The sequence below is a fragment of the Anguilla anguilla genome, chromosome 7 (assembly GCF_013347855.1).
Source record: "Anguilla anguilla isolate fAngAng1 chromosome 7, fAngAng1.pri, whole genome shotgun sequence".
Classification (NCBI taxonomy): domain Eukaryota; kingdom Metazoa; phylum Chordata; class Actinopteri; order Anguilliformes; family Anguillidae; genus Anguilla; species Anguilla anguilla.
The window spans coordinates 34,040,895-34,065,881 of record NC_049207.1 but is presented as its reverse complement, the minus strand read 5'-3'; the positions used below and the strand labels follow the sequence as shown (position 1 = coordinate 34,065,881).

Here is a 24,987-nt window from a genome sequence, read left to right as displayed (position 1 = left end):
GTGAGGTGACTTGCGCTTGTGCACTCAGCTCCTTGATACAGCGCAAGCTTTGACTCAGTTCACTTCAGTAGCAATAGGTGTTCTAATTTGGAAATATTTTATTATAGGAAGATGCTGTATTGTTATTAAAATATGCTGTTTTTAGATCTATTTAAAAGTGAAAGACCTGTTTAAAGATCATTTAATTTACAACTGTTTAATTATTGAAATATATTTAATATATTTTTCTATTGTTTAGTGTTGTAACACAATAGGTCTATGCTTATTGATATGTTGAACAGGCTTCAACTTAAAGGTTGTTAATAAACCAGGTTTTTAATAAACCGTGAATTTGAAAATGAGGTCAACCCTTGTGGACATTACGTTTCTGATCTATTAAGGTAATTTCAGTATCATTAGGTACCGAGTATCGAATCAGCATCGTTTAAGTTTCAAGTATCATTTCAATATTGAGTATCGTGATCCCAAACCTGGTATCAGTATCAAAGTCAAAATTTTGGTATCGTGACAACACTAGTGTGACACCTTTTTTAGTTGCGGCGCAGAAACACTGCAGCTGTACATACACGCCGGGCCATCTAAGTGTTACGACATAGTGAAGGCCTTCACGGGAAGCGGCCAGGACAAATCCGTGGTGACGCAACTAAGTCGTCAGACAGCATGTCTTACCACAAATTTGGCCATAAATCATCAATATTTTACTACGTCAGACACATATTCCAATCCATTGTTCATCATGATATTCAGTAGATATGTTGGGTGAAGGTATATGATCATGAGGCCAAAGCCATATTTAAATCGCTCCATAGGGGGCGCGATAGTGCCAACGCTTGGACCCCTCCCAACGCCGCTTGCGGCTTTAATTATTATTATTCTTTTCCTGGAAATGGTCAAATAACTCAAAAAGTCCTTGACCAAAAATGATATGAATTACCAGGTCGAAACTAGAGACCATGAGTAACTATGCCAGAAAGAATGACCATGATTCGTCCATAGGTGGCGCTATAGTACCTGATTCAATAAGCAAATTTCAAAATGCTGGCATTTCCACCTCGTTTGATGACAATTCATGAAACCAGGTGTACTTGTGTCATTTCTCATGAGGAACCATGCCGTACAATGTCGGCACAGTTGCAGATATCTCAAAAAACAAGGAAATTACAGGCATTTGAAATTTTGCGGGAAGCTAATGCTAATATAACTCTTTAAAACTCATCGTCTCATGAACGCTTTCCCTGATTCCCTCACCATGGCACATGTGTACTCTTGGGTATTCTCTCGATCAAGGGAGAGAAGGACAAGTCGTTTCGTTAAAAATTGTGTGATTTGTGGCGTGACAAAGTTGGCACTCCATGCTAATGCACATTCATATTTAGAAGTAATGTTTCTCATGAACCAGAAGTTGGATGGTCTCACGCACGGGTATGTAGATTGTCCAAAATCCTGAAATCTATGCCACTTGGACTCTTTTCTCATTCGCTTAGTATTTACATGGACATGTCCGTAGGGCCCCGCATTGCTGCTTGCAGCTATATTTAGGGGTCCTACGAAGTAAGAACCCTATTGTTTTTGTTAGTATTATTATTATTATTATTAGTATTATTATTATTATTATTCTTTTCCTGGAAATGGTCAAATTGCAGTTGCAGATATCTCAAAAACAAGGAAATTACAGGCATTTGAAATTTTGGCGGGAAGCTAATGCTAATGCTAATACAATGCAAATTTCAAATTCTTATAACTTTTTACAACAACAATCTAGGGACTTGAAGCGGACTGGCCATGAAGAGGGCACTACCATGTTGTACCATGTCAAAGCAGTTGCAGATATCTCAAAAAACACGGATATTACAGGCATCTGAATTTTTGGCAGGATGCTAATGCTAATATAATGCTTTAAAACTCATGTTCCCATGAACGCTTTACCTGATTCCGTCACCATCGCACATGTGTACTCATGGGTATTCTCTCCACCAAGGGTGATAAGGAAAAGTCGTTTCCTTAAAAATTGTGTGATTTGTGGCATGACAAAATTAGCACTTTATTCTAATGCACATTTATGTTTTGAAGTAATGTTTCTCATGAACCAGAAGTTGGATTGTCTCACGCACGGGTATGTAGATTGTCCAAAATCCTGAAATCTATGCCGCTTGGACTCTTTTCTACTTCGCCTTGTATTTATCCGGATTGGACATGTTCGTAGGGCCCCGCATTGCTGCTTGCAGCTATATTTATTATTATTAGGGGCCAAGCACCGAAGGTGCAGGGCACCTATTGTAATTGTTAGTATTATTATTATTATTAGGGGCCAAGCACCGAAGGTGCAGGGCACCTATTGTAATCGTTAGTATTATTATTATTATTATACTTTCTGCAATGCGAGTCTATGGCAGCCCATAGAACCCATTGGTAACTTTTTATGAAATTTGGCACATTGATAGAGAACAGTCCAATGTATCCAGGCGTCGAATTTGGGGTCAATCCAGCCAACTCTGTAGCGCCACCAACAGGCCAAACTTCAAGGTACATTATTGCTTATAACTTTTTAACCGTTTGTCCTAGAGTTGTGCGGATTGTTTACCCTGAATCCTTGGGTCATGCAGATTCCAATGCACCCATTGCCGTTTAAACGCGTCATAATAGATTTTCAGCCATTTTGAATAATTTAAAAAACCTACTTTTGCAAACTAGTCGTAGGGCGTTGATCCGATCGCCACCAAATTTGGTGCATATGATCTACAGATGGTGCTGACCAAAAAGTTATTCACAGAATTTTGATAAAGCAATTTATTTAGCCACAATGAGCCAATTAATATTGAGGAGGGTGTGGCTTGTAACATGAAGGTGTGTAAATTCTGAACGGTGTCACCTAACACCATGAAACTTGGTAGGCACATCAGCAGCCATGAGTGGAGGCTATCCCTCCATTTTCGGCCCGATCAAGCAAAGTGGTGGCGCAAGAGAGCTCATTTTCTTTTTAGGCATAACCGCAAGGCCGATGTTTTCGAAACTCGGCACACATATATTGGGGCACTCTATATGGACAGGGAGTAAAAATGACGCCGATTGGCCAAGAGGTGGCGCTGTCATGAGCAAAAAGGTGTTTTTCTTAGGTAAATATGAACAAGCATATCTCCGTCCCCATTTGAGCCACAGTCATGAAATTTTGCACATATGTGCAACTCGTCAAGCATAACACGTTTCCCATAAGGACTCATAAGCTCCGCCCATTAGATCTTCCGCAAATTAGAGTTTTTTGAAAAATGCTTCAAATGATACTAATCCTGTATGATTTGATAACACTATGTAACCGCCCGTTCTGGTGTGACAAAACTTTGCATAATGATTGAAGGTCACTCCAAGGTCATTCTGAGCGACCACATTGTAGCTCAAATGTTGCAATGGCGTGTTGTGCTTGCTGCTTGGCCCCCGTAATCGCAGCTTGCAGCTATATTAATATCTATTGAAACTTGACAGTTTGATTCATGTTTCTGGTGCAGTTTATTTTTGTCCTTCTAGCACTTTTTTAACGTTTCATGCTTGGTGATAATGAAGAAAAAACTATTGGCAGTCCTTTTTTGCCATAAAAAGGTATTTCTGCATGGTTTGTACCTACATGTTGAGTAACCTGCATCCATCAATTTTACTTAATTTACACAGCAAGAAGGTTCCAAGTTTTAATCCTGAGAGCCTTTATGTGTGGCATGGGTTTTTTGGTTTCCTCCCACAGTCCAAAACATGTGTTAGGCTAATCGGAGATTCTAAATCACTAAATTATTATGTGTGAGTGAACATTGTGTGGGCTCTGCTATAAACTTGTCCAGGGTTTATTCCTGCTTGTTGCCCACTGCATGCTGACACAAACTCCATGATCCTGACCAGGAATAAGCAATATAAGGAAATGGGTGTCCAAATGGTTGATGCATTTAAGCTTTAAAGGCATACTGTGCAGGATTTTTTATTAGAAAATATTATAAAATAACTATGCTTAGGCATGTCTACGATGCATTGGAAATCTGTGTTTAAACATTTTAGCTGAATTTGTGCACCTTTTACCTGTATTTGTTATTCTAAAATGTGTTTGGGACGTGTCTGGGCATGGTGCTTGTTTCTATATGGGGAGGGGTGGGCGTGGCTACAGAGTCTGTGGTCTCGGATTAGATTTGAAGAAAGTGTTTGTTGCTAGTTAGTTGTAATGGCAGTTGCTAAGAAGCCTAGATACAGCAAAGCAAAAAGACAAGCCGACAGGGCAAATATTTTAAATTACTTTTCTGTGGTGGCATCAGTTGAAGTTTGCCCAGGGGATGAAACCTACACGGAGTTGGTCTGTTTTCAGTTGAACCTGTAAGTAACGTTACTTTTAGCTAATTACCTTAGGCAGCCAGATGCCCGAGGTTGGGTAGCTTTTTCATAGAATTCTGCTCATCTATCAGGATGACTTCCCCCATATGGGAACTGCTGTTTCTGTTTGTAGTTGTAACTTTGCTATCTCGGTAATTCATGATTTCAATTGGAAAATGAATTAGATACAGCTTACATGCTATCTAACTAATGTTACGTTTCATCAACTTCACTAACAAAGCTAAAAAAGTTGCTAACAACTTTTAAAAGGCTATGGGAAACTTCATGAAAAAGTAATTCACTTTACAAGCATATTAGCTAGCTATGGTAGGCCTATAGCCTGCTAATGTTACTTATTCCACATGCGATTCTATGTTTACATCCCAATTTTAACTGAATGTTCAGGAGGGTATTTCAGGAAGCAGAATTACTGAGTTAGCTGGATAACTGCACAGAGTAAAACCCAGAACAGCTCTTTTTCAATCCATGTTCCACGTTTTGGAGGGTTCTGAGTTTTACTCAGTGCAGTTATCCAGCTAACTCAGTAATCCTGCTTCATGAAACAGGGCCTAGAATAGGTAAATACCAAATAGGGAAAAACACGAAATAGCTGCAGTGGCACTATGGAGCAGTTACCGTTCGAGGTTCCCATGTGCTAAGGGGTGCGCTCAGTGTAAAGATTGTTATAACACTGCATAATTACTGTTACCATCATTCATGTTGCTAAAAAGAATATTTTCAATATCTCTGATACTGCCTCACCTCTTCGCTTGACATTTTGCTTGTAGCGCTTGAGGGTGTGTCCTCAACGAAGGTGCGGGTGGGGTTGAGGACAGAGGTGGTGTGAGTGGGGTTTACAAACACAGAGTCTACAAAGGGTGCAAAATCCTACATTGTATTCCTTTAAGCCAAAAGGGGGCTTGACTCATCATGAAAATTGGCTACGGAGAGTTAAATTCACACCTTCTTAACTAATCAGAATCGAGTGTTAATGCTATATTTTATTACAGGCCGTGATTTTATGTCTCCACAGCATCTCTGAAGCAGATTCAATTTGCATCTCATTTGGAAATACCGCAAACACCATCTGCCAGCTATCTGTGAGTAAAGCACAGTGTTTTGAAAAGAAACGGTGGAGAAGTTCTTGGCCAATGATCCTTTTTTTGTGTTATTTGTCCCCTTATAAGTAACCGAGTTTCCTTGAAGCTAATTTACCCACATGAGATCTGTGTGTTCCAGCCAAAATGGTTCCTTCCCAGAGGTCCTTGAAAAAATGAGAATGTTAAAAATTCATGGTTAAAGTGCTTGATTTTCTTTTGGCTGTTTATGCATTTTATAAAACATTTATAAAATGCATAATGCATTTATCCTGGTTAAAATGTAAATTTGTCAGCATAATGGAAATTCTAAGTTTTTTTAGATGTCAGCGTTTGTTTTCTAATATTAGGTTTATACCGATTAGGCCTAAATGCATCTATTTTTCCAGTTTAATCAAAGACGGGAATTTACAGTACGCTTTTTGCCAGGTCGCACTGGTGCTCCTGATCAGGAAAATTTAGAAGCACACAGCAATTTTTGTTTTTTTTCCTGTGACAGAAACACATTGTAAATTGCCTGTTATAAATTTAGAATGCTTCTTTCAACAAAACAGCTGTTCTTTTTACAATACTGTATGCAGTACTCAAGTTATCAGTGCATGGCAGAGGGTTCCCAAACATTTTCATCCAGCCTCTAAAATAGATTTTCTCTTCATGTGTACCAGTGTTTGTTTTCTTTCCTGGGGATTTCTCACTTGTATTCCACCAGACAAAAATAAGTTTTACTGTTTTAATTTCCAGAAAACTTGCTTAACCTACTGTCGATGAGTGATATCACCCTTTCATTAGATGATAAATTCTTAAATATTTCACATGCGCACTCATCATCTGAGATAGTGAAATGTTTGTCATGCCATATTAATACAGATATAATTTTGTTTCGTTAGCACGCTCCAGAGCTAGCTCATGTTTATTTTGTGGTTCATTTTGCCATAGACAAGTCCATGCAATTAATGAATTGAACATCCAGAGATGGCACAGGTCCAAATCTCCTCTCGCACCAGCGTCTCTCAATTCAAAGGGTAATTAGCATTTTTTTTTACGTTGAGCAATGGCAAGCACATTTTTGCACTGTAGAACTCTGAACTGCTGCTTTGATCAAAACTAATTTTAGAGAAAAATGTATTGGTCTTTTTAATACAAATCTTTAACATTTAAAGTTTGCATTCTTTATGGTGTTGCCCAGGAAAAATTGAACAAAACCCAGAAGTTGAACAAAATCATCAACATCTGGGTTCTTAAAACTGCTAGCATTAATATGGACATTTTTATTAGTTTAGTTGTAAGTTAGATGCAGAGGCAAAAGTGACTTTAAAAAGCAAATTGCACCATCTGCACTGTAAACTTTTCATATAAGGTACTAATTTACAGAGTCACCTGCAAGCAAAACATCCTCTGTCATGGTTTTGGGTGGCTTGAGCATTCTGCTCTATTCCTTTCCACTCCTGCTTCTCCAATTAGAGTTTGTCACCTCGTTTGGGTTAATTGTCTATAGGTATACAGATCCCTTCCGCGCTGATTGGTTCAGAGCTCGGCAGGCATATTGATTGCGTTAGCTGCGGCACCTGTCTAACGTTACTTAAGGTGTGGGTTCACAGAAAGACGGCACTTTAGTGTTATCTACACACAAGAGTCGGTACTGGTAACCCAATGGTGCTTTTCAGCGCTTTGTACCTTATATAAAGTTCACATCCAAGAATTATGCCCATAGGCGTTAACAATCTCTTGCGTGAAAATTATATAAGCAACGTATCTGGTTTAGCACGTCTGTGACTCTTTTAGTCAGGATTGTCACGGGGTAGAGAGTTAGGAGGAGTTCAGTTCTGCGAGTTGTGCAGTTAGTCCTCTCTCTCTCTCTCTCTGAGCTACGGAGGTTTTTGAGTGTAGTGCCCAGAGGTTGGGTCTGCATCAGCTCGCTCCGTTGGGCTATTGTTTATTTTATTTTCGTTCTGAGTTTTGGAGAACCTATCTACTCCTCCCCCTTGGTTCGGAGTCCTCCTTTTGAGGTTCCCTTATTTAGTTGGGATATTCCCGTGGCTTTACCCTTCCTCGATCTCGGAAGAGATTGTGGCGTGCTCAGTTTTTAGTGAGACACTTTATTAAGATCCCTGTTCGGTTGCGCTTGGTCTTCGTCTCCAAACCCTTACATCCTCTCAGAGCTATCATTAGCCTGCAAACAAAAGTGGTGGTAAGAACCTTCAACTAGACTGGCAGAACATAAGATTAAGGAAATGACTCCAGTTTCATGTCAAACATTCAGTGCATAGAAATGAAAAGCAATTTCCAACTTAATTGGCATTGCATTTTGGGGTAAAAAATTAATTGCTAAACAATCATTTTCTCTTAGCAAATATATTTGTATAAAACGTTATGTTTCCCATTTTGTGAGCATATAATATAGCTTTGTGTATTGTTTATTTTCTACAGCCTTCTTTGCTCATGTCTATGAAGGGTCTGAAAAACTTTGGACCCTGGTCACTGTGTGTATTTATGTATATGTATATGTGTATATATATATATCTATCCATTGCCTCTCAAGCAATGGAAAAACTCCCTCCCCTGTGAAGATGTGCTTCTGATTTCCTAATCCATGGGAATTACTGTTTCTCCTTCAACATATTAAGTATATTAAGGGTCACCTTTATAACTCTCCCATGTAAAATCTTAATTGAAATACGAGGCTGATTTTATACCTCTTTGGTTCTCTTCAATGCAAGAATTTGCTCATCAATTCTGTTTTGATTGGGTGTTCTTTGATTTTTGGTGTGTGTTGCTAACTCAAGTGAAGTTATTTGAGTGTTGAAGCAAAGATAAAATTTAAATAAAAGGTCAGCAGTAACAATTTGTTGTGGGTCTTAACATTTTATTTCTAAGATGCTCTCTGTACTACAAGGTATGGATGTGAACAATTTGTTGATTCGTCGATTGTCAGTTGCGAGCATGCATGTCGACTGTTAAATTAAATGATCAAAAATATTTTTCCTTTTTTTTAAATTTTTGAACCTTTCAAAATAAAGGATCACCAAATGTTATCAAGGCTACTACTTTAAATGGGTTTTGGGTAAGAGTGTTATCATTCACTTTAATTACCATCAGGTGGAAAAATGGCCAGCTTGCAAAAGTATGTGGAATGATTTTTAAAAGCTCAATGAAAACACTGTTCAGTGCAAAATGTGCTGCCAAATTTTCATACCCCATGCTGACATCTATGATGTTAACCCGCCTAAGAACAAAACATCTGAGGCCAAAGGATCACAGCAAACAAGCATCCAACTTCGTAGTGAGACCTCATCGGGGATACAGCTGTCCAGCTGAAACAACGTCAAATTTAACTGCTAAAATGGAAGACATGCTTGTCGTAAGCATGGTAGAGGGCTAAGGGTTTTGGGACCTACTTGCATTTGTTGAGCCTGAATATACTCCTGTGTGATGTAGCCTACTGTTGCATGAAAAACCATCACAGCTTGACTTGATGTAGTGAAACAGTCGCCTTTCTCCAAGCCCGTCAATGTTCTGATAATCATTTTAAATGGTGTCTAATTTCTTAAATGTTAATTTTAGTCAACGTGTTTGACTTTAAGTTAGTTTGGTGTTTAATGTTAAATGTTCAACTAATTTGCTTGCTGTGTTGACAGCCTCATCATTAACTAGCTGCTCCCTGCTCCTGCCGAATGGCTGAAGCTAAGCAAGTGTGGGCTTGGTTAGTACTTGGATGGGAGACCACCAGGGAATACTGAGTTGCTGCTGGAAGTGGTGTTGGTGGCCCAGCAGGGGGCAATCTTCCCTCTGGTCAAAATAAAACCCCAATGTCCCAGTGTAGTGACGGGGACACTGTACTGTAGGAGATGCCGTCTTTCGGATGAGACGTTAAACCGTGGTCCTGATTCACTGTGGTCATTAAAGATCCCATGACACACAGAGTAGGGGGTTCCCTGGTGTCCTGGGTAAATTCCCAATCTGGCTCTCCAGTTTGCCACCTAATCACCCCCTGATTCAATTGGCTAAAAAATCTTCTCTCTCTCTTCACCTTAGCTAATGTGTGGTGCTGTCTGGTGCAAAATGGCTGCCGTGCATCACCCAGGTGGGTGCTACACATTGGTCGTGGGTGAGGGAAGTTCCCACTCATCTCTGTAAAGCACTTTGAGCATTTGGAAAAGTGCTATATAAAAGCAGTGATTCATTCATTCATTCATCTTCTGAAGACTGTGATTGGTCCATATGGTCGGCTGTTAGCTTTGTATAAGCTTACCTGGGTGTTAAGAAACAAACAAAAGCAACTTTCCTCTTCTATTTGGACACCACAACTCATTTCATAGTAAATTACGAAGTTGCTTGTACGTCAGTTTTTTACATAGTCTTTTTCATGAATAAAGCCCCATACTTCATAATTTGAGAATGAATGTTACCAATGGAAATGCGTTTCCTTTATTACCCTATAGGGTGTTTTCATTTACCATTACAATTATTACCCACCTCTGATACAATCATATGGACTCGGTGGTATCAGTGTAACATTGAACTATAGGTACCTTGGTTTTAATTGTATCTGACTCGAACATGTTATGAATGTAATTGAAATGGCTAGTGACTACTGACATGTCAAAGCTGTTTGAAGTAAAATTTCGGTGCTGGGCTCAATATTTTCTGAAAAAACTGTTACATTTATGGTGGCTCTCCCCTATTGTAACACACAGACAATGTCTCCGCTTAAGAGTGGGCATTCTGATGTTGTGCCAGAAAGAATTTAACTCTCGCTTTTCACAGATGTTAAAAAACAGGAACAATTACTTTTGCTGCAAGGATCACCAGCCATGATGAATCATCTCTAGCAGGTCATATGCATAAATTCCCATTCTCTCCTCCCATATTTTTGTGGTTTACCATCAACGCCCTCAAATAGGGGTGATTGGGGAAATATGAAACGGTTTTCATATTTGGTTCAATTCCTTGGCTATGATTACACATCACAGTGAAATTTCTGGGACATACCATTCACTTGTAATCTGGCCGAGAGTACCGAGAGTGAAATGTTACGTTTAACCCCAAGGTTGGGGTAAAAACGAATGTAGTGCAGCGTACACCTAACAAGTCTTAATAGCTTTAAAGACCCTGTGCAGCCAAAATCATGATTTTAAAATGCTTATATTATGACCAAAGACTGTAAGGTTACTTGCACATTGATGTTAAAAGTATTTCATACATGTATGTAATGAATTGGATATTTTTTCCTAAAAACTATACAGTGCTCGACATTGCCGCCTGGTGGAGTATTTGGTATTGGTGGTTTTGAGACGTAATTCGTTACGAATGTTTCTAATTTGTATTGACCGATGTGCAGTGGCCAAAACACTCACCCAGTATGAATATTTATGTAGTGTGTGCTCCCAAGTTCAAAGCCATGATCAAATTCTCAAATACATATTGTGCGGGTCTGTTGCTAACATTAACTATCCAGTTCAACAATGCCTTATTGTGTGATTAAATATTGCAGAGATGGGAATGCATCTTTTCATGCCATATTTTCAAAAATTCAAGTCTCCGAAAGGTCTGGAGCAATTATGTAGAAAAACAAAACGGTGCACAGTTAGAAATATCAAAGGTGACAAGATTGTGCAGAACACATTTTACCCCTGATTCATTCTACAATTATGAACAGAAGAGGATGGGTTTTGCCAAGACAATGTTTCTAAAGCCAGATGCTGTGCCAACTATCAATGAAGATCAAGATAAGGCCTGTTTGTCTTTTTACTTTAGGTGTTTTATGCATGCTACCTAGCTCAATGTGCATGAAACACAGCGTAGCTAACTAACCCAACCAGGTAATCCTAGATAGCTTTGATGCTATCGATAATCTAATTAAGCCTTTGCTTACTAAGATCAGTTAAGGTTAAAGTTACTTAATGTTGATATAGATTATATTACAAATCATAATATTAGCCGTCCTAACCTCACTTTACTTCGCTGTCGATAATGTAACTGTTTAGGCTAGATGCTTACTGTTTGGGCTAGATGACGTTCTGCTATTAATCGAATCAAGCTACAAACTACGTTAGCATTAACCTCATCTCCCCAATTTACTTGCTGTCTGGCTATTTACTTGCTGTCTGGCTATTGATAATTTTGCTTAATGTAGCAATGAGCTGTACTTATCTTGTGTTAATATAGCTAACGTTAACTGGCGAGTGTAATGTTACTTTATTCTCCAGACTGTTATAAAGTTACTGCCGCAAAAAATCAATCGATAATGTTATGTGCTAACTTAGGTTTTCCTATAACGTTAGGGTCCTATATTGTAGGCTGTAAGCAATGGGCTCATACATATACAGCTCAATATTTCTAATGCTGTCACTTCTGTACTCCTTATCCATTATTACGGTCGTATGATAACTAGCTTTAACAACTGATGTTACATGGAGTGATCACTGATCCAAGTCAGTGGGTGTGAGCGGCCCGGGCTGTCAATCAAAAGTGAATGCATAAATAATTAGGACAGAACTGACATGCCCAGCCAGTCTTGAGTCTGCTATATTAAAAAATTCAGGTTTTACATCAAAGCAGGTTTTTTGTCTTTTCAAAGTCTAAAAAGTAGAAAAAACAGATATATATTGTGATTTAGTAACTAAAGGAACAATTTAAATGTAAGAAAAGGGAGGCTGCACAGGGACTTAAAGGGACTTAAAGGTTAACGCAAAGTAAGACAACGCAAATTTAATACAATTCCATGTTATATGATACAAACAGTCTTTAATTTATGTTTTGGTTACATTAAGTTTTTCTTGGCCTACTTATATTGGTGAAAATTTATCACGACTGTAGGCCTACATTATTCTCTGGTTCTTGTCTAATGTCTGTTAAATCCAAACAGCTGTATCAGTAGATGTCACCACGCAGCCTAAAGTTAAAGTTGAGTTAAATATACGAAGATCCGGTCTGAGTTAAATAAATCCAATCTGTTGGTCAATTAATAGTTTACTGACAACAGGACAACCCTGTTCGGTTTAACCTCGGGGGGGGGGTGGTGTGCACGTATGCCTAGCCAGCAATCCTGCAAGCTAGCATGCTATATCAAAACTATGTAAACCGTTGGTCTCTGAAAGACTGTTTACGATTACATTAATTTGGATTCCTTGACATAACACACACAATACAATAGCCGAAAATTCAGGTGGTAAAATTAAAAAAATTCAAAACCAACTTTTGGCAATATCTCCCGAAATATTTATTGAACTCCCGCTGTTCGCTGGAGACAAAGCGATGGTAATTCTCTGTGTTTAACCTGAAATAAGTTGTTAAGGCTTGATGCATCTACCTAAAAAGTCTGTGTTAGATTTTACCCCACTCTCCCCCAATGCATAAACCCAAACACGCAAATTTTAGGAATGCTACTTTTTTCTCATTTTAAAAGCGCAAACCTTCAGTGCGGCACCTTAGTAAATATGGAGAAACGCTATTTCTTTCATTAGTGTCTGTAAAAGCCCTGCAAATCCTTAGTAAATATGGCCCTATGTGTGGACAACGCTAAGTAAGAGTCTTGCGTGACTACAGTGGTCACTGGTTTCAGTTGACGCGTTTGCCTCTGCGGCAGCAGTTCTGCCGGCCAGAAGGAAATGCATGCGGGGTTCTGACAGTAGGGGGCAGCAGAGTGTATTTTTTCCTCATAAGGATAGCTTCCACCATTTTGCATTGTACTTGACGTCATGCTGCGTTGCATTTCGGGGTGATTCGCAATCTTAAAATGAGCTTAGCTCTGTGATTTGAAGATAACATTAGTATTTCGGAAAAATGAAGTCCTAATACCAGCTGATATTGGGCTGGTATCAGCATAGAAGCCATTCAAATATTTAATGGATCTGGTTAACTCTTTTTAAAAAATTATTACAACAGTTTGCAACAAAACTCGTAAGACCCTAATAGGGACGTCAAACCTGTTTTGGTGATTTTTCAGCAAAACAAGCACGAAACCGTCCAGACCTACGGCGCAACTTGGCAAACTATATTTTTTTGGTTGATTTTACACGCTCATATATGGCAGTTGGTTGAAAATAGACACTTCATGCTATAATCAAAACGGCAATGACTGTGCTGTGAAGTTTAGGTAGCAAACAGCAAGGCTGAATCCTTATGACGTAATTTACATAGAAACTATATGCTCAGATCGCCTAGTTTCACTCACTGTGGCCAAGCGGAATCGTTAACGTTTCAGAAAATATATAACGTTAAAAGATTTAATTCAATGTTCTACTGGGAGTTTGCTGTGAATTTCGGGGCTGCTGACAAAAAAAATGTCGTGCCGTACCACCTGCGCATGCGTCCCACCAAACCTCCCTCAAATGTTGTCCGTGAGTGAGTGACCACAATCTGCCACGCATATCCCACGGTGCTAATTCCTGCTCGCCGTGGGTAAAACAGTTTATTTTTCATATTTTCATGTCATAAATTCTACCCAAATAGAGACATATAAATACCTAACTTATCAGAAAATAACAGCTCTTTAATGTGATTTAATACGATCCAAAGTCAATTAGGTCATTATTAAAAATCTAACCTTTTTGTTATAATAAAAACCGAACAAAATACCATAAACTGAACTCTCAGTTTTAAATTTTATGTAATTTTAGGTATGTTTAAGATCAGTCAGCAACAGGAATAACCAATTGATTCTCATTTTTCGATTTACGTTTTTAAAATGAATATCGAACACCCATTAATTTCTTGCAAAATTTGCTGCTGCTGCTGGGAAGATCTCTCGCGGCAGAAGCGACAAATGAAACCAGTGACCACTGTATAACTTTCTACTTCATTGAAGATTGGGTCGTGTTAACTTGTGCAGTGAGGAAGCACATATTCTTTCTGGAAAAAATATAGCAATGCCTGTTATTATTATTATTATTATTATTATTATTATTATTTTTCAATGTTTTAATTTTGTGATTCAAGTAGTGCTGTGTTTTTATGAACGATATGCAGGGCATAATTTATGTGGGGATTGGGGATTTACAACCGCCCCAATACTGCAAAACAGGTAAATGCCCCCCCCCCCCCCCCCCCCCCCCCCCCCTTAGTAGTATGAGGGGAACAGTGATGGGAGAAATAGGTCACCTCCTCAAAGTGATATTCAACAATAGCGAAAATTAGCTATCTCCCTGGATCTTTTCCAGAGTGACAGCCTTGCTTGTTTAGCTGTCAGGGAATTGGCTAGTCTTATGGACAGCTTTAACACCACAATTTACTCACATCATTGTCTCTTTTATTGTTTTATATCCAAAAATTCTGAATATTGTTTTCCTCCCTTTTCATTTTTGAGAGCTGCAAGCAAAAAAACTCTGCAAACTTTACAACAGCTGGTGACCATCCATTTAAAAAAAAAAAAAAAGCAGAACGAGGGTGTATACATACACCTACTGACAAGAGGAGGGCACTCCACGTGCATGTATACATGTAGGCTACATGTACATACAGTGAAATGCATCCTCTGCATTTAACCCATCCTAATTACTTAGGAGCAGTGGGCAGCTACAGTACAGTGCCCGGGGAGCAATTAGGGGTTAGGTGTCTTGCTCAGGGACACTTCAACATGCCCAGGGCGGGGGATTGAACCGGCAACCCTCCGACTGCCAGACAACCGCTCTTACCTCCTGAGCTATGTCGCCCCTTCTACTTAGGCTCTACTTTAGGGGATCGCTGAGTACACTGTTAGACTGCACCGTGGAACTGCTGAAAAATGTCGTTTTTTGTAGTTACGGCTATGGAAATGAGCAATTTCACAGGGAAAAATAATGAGGTCTGTGGCCCTAGTTTTAGAAGCTTTCTGTTTGGATATTTTGTATTCTTGCTGTTATTTATTTTGACTGGTTCCTTATTGTCTGTATGCACAGGCTCCCTCAATCTTATTGGGTTATTTCAAATGAAAATCTGAACTACGATGCCACAATTCATTCAATATATATATATATATATATATTTTTTTTTTAGGGTCGATCAAATGGACATGGATAGCCAGGTTCTGTACAGGAAGGTATGTGTACCGTTTAAACCCAATTAATAGAATGTTGAGTATTTAATGGCTATTTAATACATTAATTTTTCAATTTTAATGGTTATCAGATCAGAACAAAAGTTGCTCAGTTCCACTGATTGTGATTTGAATGGAATGATTTTAATTGATACCAGTAATTAAATACATTCTATTGATCTGAAGATACATGGATCTGCACAATAACTGCTCTTCACTTATACTTAGTAACACTTGGTTCTAGTGTCACTCAAGGGAGGGTTTCAGTCAGCTGGGATTATCATGTCTCATCATGCACCAGTGACCACGGGTTGATTGGGTGCCTAGAAGTCTGCCTGTTCTGCTGCATGTGAAGTTTCTTCCTCTGACTTGTGTCTGTGCAAGCCCGACTTCAGAACAGTAGTGTGTCAACAAGTGGTGCCTGACAAGGCTGTCCAGAGCATGTTTGCACTCTCCAAAATCAGTAGTGGAGATTGCAACAGTGAGCACTAATGAGTACAAATGAGCGTTCCAAGAATTAGGGAGATAAAGGAGTGAAAGAATAAGAAAGGGGGAATTCTCACTTCAGTGCAGTATAAGGCACTACAAGCCAAAATAATCCCATGTTTTTTCATTTAATTATTGAATGTTCCAATTTTAAATAATAGTGGAAGTGAACATTGATTCATGTCAGAAAATTGGCCATATTATAGATTTTACAATGTTTAAATTATTTTGTCAGAAAGCTAAAAGGCTGTTGGCAATGGTAACTTGAGGAAAGTAATGGAAAGTGCCTCTGGTATTTCTCTCTCATTCTTGTTTTTTGTTTTTTTTTTGTTTTTTTTTGTTTTTTTGTTGCATACAGCCGGAGATTTCCGGAAGCATGCCCAGGCTGTCATTGATCAGTCCGCCTATGGATGGGCGGATGGGTAAGCATTCCAATTAGGCTGTGCATATTTATTTTACAACAAGCATGGGAAACATTGTATACTGTCTTTTAACATGTTATGAAAAGTATAAATGCATTTGAGTTGTGGGAACTATTTTGTGATTGGTGAGTGCACAGGAGGACATTATTTGGAAGTGCATTTTCACATTTTTATAAATATTACTGTGCCTCGTTCTTTATGCCAAGGACTCCTTAGTTCTTTTCCTACATGAAGAGTCTGAACTGCTATAAGTGTAAATCATCAGCATTTGATGAAGCAAAATGGACAGTCTGGGTTGTCATTATACTTAGGCTATTTAGTTGTAGCTCATACTAAACCAGGGCCCTGTTTCAAAAAGCAGAATTACTGACTTTAATGTATGTTTCAAAATGAATATAATTAGTCTCGAAGAAATTTTAAAAAATCAAAGCCATTTTAAACTAATCAAAGCAAAATATCCAGTGATGTGGCCATTGGATCTGAGGCAGCGCATTTGAGCATCAGCACAATGGAGTATTCTCTTATATGGAATTCAATTGATGACTTTCGTTTTAAATTATGATTAGAAGCACCACTGTCAATGGCGGCCAACTGGTAAGGCAGTGAAGCAGTAGGCTGTTTATATTTTAACCATATGGTTTTACTTTGTTTTAAGTGTTTTAAACTGCAGCATTACCATGCTAACAAACAAAGCTGACAAACTGCACGTCTGTGACTGCGTGCGTGCATCTGTATTTTATTTGTAATAATGTAACATTTTGTATTGTACAGGAAAAGAGTATTTTTGGTTTCATCCCTGCTTGCTAGAGGGTATATAAGGGAGTTTTCACCATTCACTATAATAGTGGTGGAAATTAGGAATCACTTTGCTGATTTGAATTAATTTGTTCAGTTCAGTACAAAGATCCTAGTTAATGACTCTGTGATCTGTTTGATGAGGTCAGTCAGTTGAGCATATGCATTAATATTCCAACAGCACGTTCAGTTCACTTGTAGCTCAGTATCATTCATCAGTATATGTGAAAAATTTCTGTCGTTAGCACTACTAATGACAGAATCTTACCTTGCATAAACCTTTTGTATTTTTCCTTGTAGTTCACTTTCTGGATTAAGCTACTGTAAGGCCATTCCAGTGAGCATTTGAAAATGGATTAGAGGCTACCAAATTAGGCTACGACATGAAACCTTGTGTGGTCAAGTTCTGATCGTTCCATGCTACCAGATCGTAAAGCTATCAGAAAGGTACCAAGGGGCATAGTTTATCCTCATGATTTTTTAAATTCTCAGTAGAATGTCCGTGTTATACAGATGGTTACTGATTCAGTTGACTAAGTGTACAGAAATGATGTACTGATATCACCAGTTCATCAGTAATAGATTAATTCAGTTCAGACTGGTCGGTCAGTTCCTCAAGTGTTTTTGCATTTCAGCAATATCTTTATTACGATTGTTATATAATGGGCAGGCTTTAAGCTAATTCAAATTTATTCTGAATTATGCTTGAAATGCTTGAACCGTTTCACTCACTCTCAGTCTCATAGAATAAATGTAAAATATATGGAATTTTTGAGTGAAATGCTTGAACCGTTTCACTTTTGGTATGTTGGATGGAAATCAGATGTCAGTAGACCTAGAAGTATAGTTACAATAATTTTGTAAGATTGTATTCTTTAAAGTAATAATCTTGAAGATTTTCATTAAAATAAATGTCTGTTAAGTCACTATCTATCGCTGAATTGGGTAACACAATGGTGATTGAGCCTATTATTATATTAATTTATATTATTATTATGATTATAATTTATGATTAAAGAACAGGGTGTCTGTGGCGACATTCCCGGGAAAAAAACACAAGCGGCGCATAGATAGTGACGCGTTTTCCATCGCCCATCAGTGGTTGGTCCGCCAGAGAGGGTAGGCTTGCTCTTCAACTCACTTGTGTGTGAGCGGCGTACTGTTTTTTCCAGTGTCTGCTAGCATTAAGGTGGGGGGGGGGGGGGGGGGGGGGTTATGGAACCCTCATAAGTTTTTGTGTAACATGAGGTCATATTATTTGTTGATGTAGATTTTGTATTACATTTGATGACAATGTAACTTTACTAAATTACATAGCTATTTGCACAGCTAACGCTAGCTACCGGACCATGTCAATAAAGGCAAAATTAGTTTAGACAACGTTGCGCACAGTATCCATCTCTCACATCAGGTAACGTTGCGTTAGCTAGCTAGCTAATGTAATTAACACAATCTAATGTCAGCTAGAAAAAACACTAGCTAACGCTACCGACCGGTACCGACCTTGCAAACCGTCTCTCGAATGCAATGCTACCTTGTTGCAGCGTTGCAATGTAGCTAACTAAAGGCCAGTTCAGATCAATGATTCACAACGAGACTGGATGCAATATTCAAAATTCCAAGACGTCTGATTGTAAACGTTCTAAAACTGCACTTGGCGATTTGACAAGGTGGGTCTTTTGAGACCCTAGGCAACGGCTTCAGATGCTCTGGAGTTAACCAGTTCACACTGCTGCAATTTTCTCTGCAACATTCTAAAAACGTTTCGTCTCGTTGCGAATCATTGATCTGAACTGGCATTAACGTTACCGTTATTTACATTGCCATCAAGTTCAACAATATATTGATCGGAATAAAGCCGGGGTATAGGTGGAGCAGAGCCGGGTCTGATTTCCGTGTAAAGATGTCAAACCGGAGAAAACTACATAAAAGAATACGGCAGTATGGATTAGCGTTGTTATTATTTTATTACGCTTCCTCGTATGTTCCTTCAGCCTTGATGCCCTTTTTTGATGAAATCTCCTTTGTTTTTGTTTTATTATTATTGTTCTGATTGCTAATTTAACACCCAGCTCAGCTTTATTCTTGAACAGTTTTGCTAGCAAAACCAGAAACAACAAGGCAGTTGTTTCAAGAATATCACACAATCATTCACGATGAAGATGCACGAGATACATAATTGCACGAGCCACGGCTAATCCCGCGAATTCTTCTCTGCAGTATAACAATGTTCATACCCAGCAAAAGGTGGATAAAGAACGTTTGTGGAAATTGATCATCACTAATTCTACCCTAGGTCTGCTACAGCATTTTAACCGGGCTCGGCAGTGTAAAGACAGCTTAACCCTCTGGGGTCTGAGGGTAAAATGAGGCACATTGGTGATTGTGCGATGCTCTGACATTTGTGTAAATTTCATCAACTTTATATGCAGTGATTCCAAAGTGTTTCATATCTGTTTTCAGCACAAACTCAGCTACAATTATATGGCAGCAGTAAGTAGGTCATAATCATATGTGGATTGTAAATTGCTCTAAAATCACACAAACTGTAAACAGTAGTTTTGAACATGCACAGGAATGTTGTAATAAAACACACTAAACAATAGTATCTAAGTTTTTGGATCACTGAAATGTGTTCAAAATATTTTAGCAAATTCAATGAGAAATATAAAATAAATTGCTAAAAGTTAGTGTTGTGACTAATATTTTTCAACACCAGGTGAGAATGGGAGGGCAAATGGCCTGTCTGTAATGAATATGCATTGGGTAGGAGGACCTGCCAGCTAAGTAGGCTATTCACACCTGGTCGCATGCCTCCCCACCACTAAGACAAAGACTCAGTGAGCCATTTAGAAGATAGAAACAAAGACATCTTTTGATTTTGGAACATTTATTGAAGTAAACTATATTCATGAAAGATGAGATGAGACTGGTGTACTCTTGCGACGCCTGCGTGGCCTCTTAGCTAGTGGTGAACTAGGCCGTGTTTCCTGATCAGCATCTCTGTAAATATAATAAAAACAAAATTGTTAGGAAATGTGACATCAAATCAAACTTTATTTATATAGCACATTTTTTTCAACAGGTGAAAATAAGTGAAAATTAAAATGTGCTTTACAAAAAAGGGACAAACCACTAACTAATGAAAACAAAACTTAGGAAATGACAAAGAACCAAACAAACACAACCAGACGCAGAGAGGTTGTCAGGGTCTGGGGGAGGACTCAAAAGCAGACCAGATGTCCAGAGAAAAAACGTGGAGATTTATTTCCAGACACAGGGTACAGGATAAGCAACAGTCTCGTAGTCAGAATACAGGCGCAGGTCAAAATCCAGAAATCCAAACACAAACAGGCAAAGGCACAGAATCAGGAGCAGAGACCAGGACGATGGAAACAGGCGGAAGTCAATAATCAGAAGCTAGAATAACAGAGTCGGCAGGCTAAATACGTAGTCGAAAAAACAAGCAAAGATCAAAAACCGGGAATACACAAAGATCCTGAGATAAGGCTTGAACGGCACTGACAAAAACAGAGGCACGATCTGGCAAAGAAAAAAGGTGCACACAGAAACTAAATAGCAACGCCAATGAGTGAAGATGGGATGCAGGTGAGGAAGGTAAGTGGAGGCTTGATTGCAGATGCGGAAACCGGTGGAACAGGGGCGGGGCGTGGGCGTGGACAGGAACCAGGAACCTAAGGGGGAAAAACAATAACAAACGCACACCCAAGCACACGAACACAGAAAACACCACCGCAAGCGAAAACAAGTAAACTGAAAATAAAAATAAATACACACTAGACAATAAATAAAAAAATAAAAAATAAACAAAACTAAAACGGAACACAAGGAGAATCAGGCAGGATTCCTGACAGTACCCCCCCCCCCGACGGACACCTCCTGGTGTCTCCACAAGGGGATGCCGGCGTTGGAAGTCCTGGATGAGGGACGGGTCCAGAATGTCTCGAGTGGGAACCCAGCTCCTCTCCTCCGGACCGTACCCCTCCCAGTCAACAAGGTACTGGAAACCACGCCCTCGGCGACGCACCTCGAGCAGACGTCTGACAGTGTAGGTGGGCGTGCCATCGATGAGCCGTGGGGGGGGTGGGGCTGGGGCGGGGGGCACGCGGGGATCCTGGTGAACAGGCTTGATCCGGGAGACGTGGAAGGAGGGATGAACCCGGCGCAGAGAACCTGGTAGCTTGAGGCGGACCACCGACGGGTTGATGACCCGGGAGATCAGGTAAGGCCCGATAAACCGAGGTGCTAGCTTCCGGGAGCTCTCCTTCAGTGGAATGTCCCTGGTAGACAGCCATACCCTCTGTCCGCGACGGTAACGGGGAGCCGTGGTCCTGCGCCGGTCTGCTGCTCTCCTCGATCCCCAGACCGGAGCAAGGCAGCCCGAGCCTGCCTCCAGGTACGCCGACACCGTTGTATAAAAGCCTGGACAGATGGGACGCTGGCCTCCTCCTCCTGAGAGGGGAACAGGGGGTTGGTAACCCAAACAACATTGAAATGGGGATAAACCCGAGGCGGCCACTGGAAGGGAGTTGTGGGCATATTCTGCCCAAGCCAGCCTCTCACTCCAGGAGGACGGGTTGTGGGAGGCGATGCAGCGCAACATGCGCTCCAGGTCTTGATTGGCCCGCTCTGTTTAGCCATTGGTTTGGGGATGGTAACCCGAAGAAAGGCTGGCGGATGCCCCGATGAGGCGGCAAAACTCCCTCCAGAAGCAGGAAATGAACTGGGGGCCTCTGTCCGAGACGATATCAGTGGGTAGGCCGTGAATCTTAAAAACATAATTAGTCATTAGTTCAGCAGTCTCTTTAGCAGACGGGAGCTTGACCAAAGGGATAAAATGAACGGCCTTAGAAAAACGGTCTACCACTGTGAGGATAGTGGTGTTACCCTGGGAAGGGGGAAGCCCCGTCACGAAATCCAGGGCTAGGTGAGACCATGGGCGTCTCGGCACTGGCAGGGGGCGAAGCAGTCCAGCGGGGGGGGTGTTGGCGGACTTATTGCGAGCACAGACCTGACAGGCTGCGACGAAGCGCTTAATCTCCTCCTCCATGGCTGGCCACCAGAAACGCTGCAGGATGAAGGCCCGGGTTCTCCTGACCCCGGGGTGACAGGTCAGCTGGGAGGAGTGGCCCCACTGGAGAACCTGGGAACGAACAGACTTGGGGACAAACAGCAAGTTAGGAGGTACGTTACTCGGGGGGGACTCCCTCTGCAGAGCGCGGCGCACCGCGCTCTCCACCTCCCACCCCACTGCCGCCACTAGGCAGTTAGCAGGCAAGATGGTCTCCTGCTCGGGGCCCTCCTCAGTGAGGCTGAACTGGCGGGAGAGAGCGTCAGGCTTGGTGTTCTTGGAGCCCGGCCTGTACGAGAGGGTGAAGTTAAAACGGCCAAAGAATAAGGCCCAGCGAGCCTGGCGAGAGTTGAGACGCTTGGCCCCCCTGATATACTCCAGGTTCTTGTGATCGGTCCACACTAGAAAGGGAATCTGGGTGCCCTCCAGCCAGTGGCGCCACTCCTCCAAGGCCAACTTCACAGCCAACAGTTCACGGTCTCCAATACTGTACTTTTGTTCTGTAGGGTTGAGACGGTGGGAAAAAAAGGCACAGGGGTGAAGCTTGTTATCACGGCTAGCACGTTGAGACAAAACCGCCCCCACTCCCACGTCGGAGGCGTCCACTTCGACAATGAACTGGCGGGTAGGGTCAGCAGAAATCAGGATGGGAGCCTTCGTAAATCGTCTCTTGAGCTCGTTGAAGGCCTGATCTGCGGTGTCTGACCAAAGGAACTTAACTGCCGGAGATGTAAGGGCAGTGAGGGGGGCCGCAACCCTGCTGTAGTCACGCACGAATCTGCGATAAAAATTTGCGAATCCCAGAAACCTCTGAAGATCCTTACGCGTCTTAGGATTGGGCCACTCTGCCACGGCCCGGACCTTGACCTCGTCCATCTGGACGCCTCGGGAGGACACGATGAACCCCAGGAAGGACACTGACTCCTGGTGGAAGGCACACTTCTCTGCCTTAACGTATAATTGGTTCTCCAGTAGCCGTTGTAGCACCCGCCGGACATGCTGCACGTGCTCCTGGCTGGACTTGGAAAAAATCAAAATTTCATCAATGTACACAAACACAAAACGATTGACCATGTCCCGCAGTAGGTCATTGACCAGGGCCTGAAAAACGGCAGGAGCGTTGGTGAGGCCAAATGGCATGACAAGATATTCGTAGTGCCCGGTGGGTGTATTAAAAGCGGTCTTCCACTCGTCCCCCTCCCGAATGTGGACCAGATGGTAGGCGCTGCGGAGATCCAATTTGGTAAAAACGGTGGCCCCCTGCAGGAGCTCAAAGGCGGAGGACATCAGAGGAAGCGGATAACGATTTTTAACTGTGATCTCGTTAAGACCCCGGTAGTCAATGCAGGGTCGGAGAGAGCCGTCCTTTTTGCCCACAAAAAAGAACCCCGCGCCCGCCGGGGAGGAGGAGGGACGAATAATGCCAGCGGCCAGTGACTCACCAATGTATTTGTTCATCGCCTCGACCTCAGGGGGAGACAACGAGTAGAGGCGGCCCCGGGGAGGAGAAGTGCCAGGTAGCAGCTCGATGGGGCAGTCATACGGGCGATGCGGGGGCAGCGCAGTAGCTCGGGCCTTACTGAATACGGCCCGCAGGTCCTGATATTCAGGGGGAACGGAAGACAGGTCAGGGCTATCCTCCTGAGGCACAGGAGCAGAGGGCAGCAGACACAGGGCAGACCGGAGACAATGGGTGTGACAGTAGGTGCTCCAGCCCATAACAGAGTTCTCTGACCAGTTAATGTGTGGGTTGTGTTTAACTAGCCAGGGGTGACCCAGCACCACCGGAACCAGGGGTGAGTCGAACAGGTATAGGACGATTTCCTCACCGTGGTTGCCAGAAATGAGAAGACTCACCGGGGCTGTGACGTGGGTAACGGTGGCTAACCTCTCCCCGTTGAGGGCATTGGCCCTCAATGGGGTACGCAGGGCGACGACGGGCAGCCGCCACTGGGCGGCCAGGGAGGCGTCAATGAAACTCTCGTCCGCGCCAGAGTCAATCAGAATGGTAATGGGCCGCCGCTGCCCCTCCCAGGAGAGGGTAGCAGGTAATAGGGTGCGTTGGGATGGGGAGCTAGGAACGGAGGTGACGCTCACCAGTACTCCCCGTTCTACTGGTGAGCGTTGCCTTTTAATCCGCAGGTGGAGAGGAAGTGCCCAGCCTGGCCACAGTAGAGACACAGCTTGTTGTTCAACCTCCTCTGCCTCTCTGCCGGGGTTAGATGGGCGCGATCCACCTGCATAGGCTCCGACTCCCGCCGAGGAGGAGACCTGGAAACTGAGGCAACGCGTGGGTGAATTTCTGAAGATGACCACAAGGGGGCACTCACGGTTCTCTCCCGGCGGCGTTGGGTTAGTCGGTTGTCCACTCGGATCGCCAAATCAACTAAATCATCAAAACCGGAAGGGAGCTCGCGAGTAACAATCTCGTCCTTTATGTGCTCGGCAAGCCCGTGTAGGAAGGCATCAAACCGAGCGACCCCGTCCTACGCGCTCGTGGTGGCGAGGGTGCGGAACTCAATGGCATAGTCCGAGACCGACCGTCCTCCCTGGCGTATCCGGAGCATCAGACCGCCAGCCTCTCTTCCATGCACGGAGCGGTCGAACACCTTGCGCATCTCCTCCGCGAAGGTACTGAAATTGTTACAGAAGTTAGCCCCACTCTCCCAAACAGCAGTTCCCCACTCCCTAGCTCGTCCGGATAGCAGGGTGATAACGTAAGCCACCTTAGCGCGTTCAGTC

General features: G+C 41.9%; 1 protein-coding gene across 1 annotated transcript in view; it reads left to right on the top strand.

Annotated features, from left to right (window-relative positions):
• The window catches only part of LOC118232294 (probable E3 SUMO-protein ligase RNF212), a 100,075-nt gene that overhangs the window by 52,645 nt on the left and 22,443 nt on the right, over positions 1 to 24,987 (top strand). The window contains exons 8-9 of the mRNA XM_035427174.1: positions 15,411 to 15,453; positions 16,295 to 16,358. Coding sequence (XP_035283065.1) covers positions 15,411 to 15,453; positions 16,295 to 16,358 — 107 coding nt within the window. The remainder of the gene's footprint in view (positions 1 to 15,410; positions 15,454 to 16,294; positions 16,359 to 24,987) is intronic.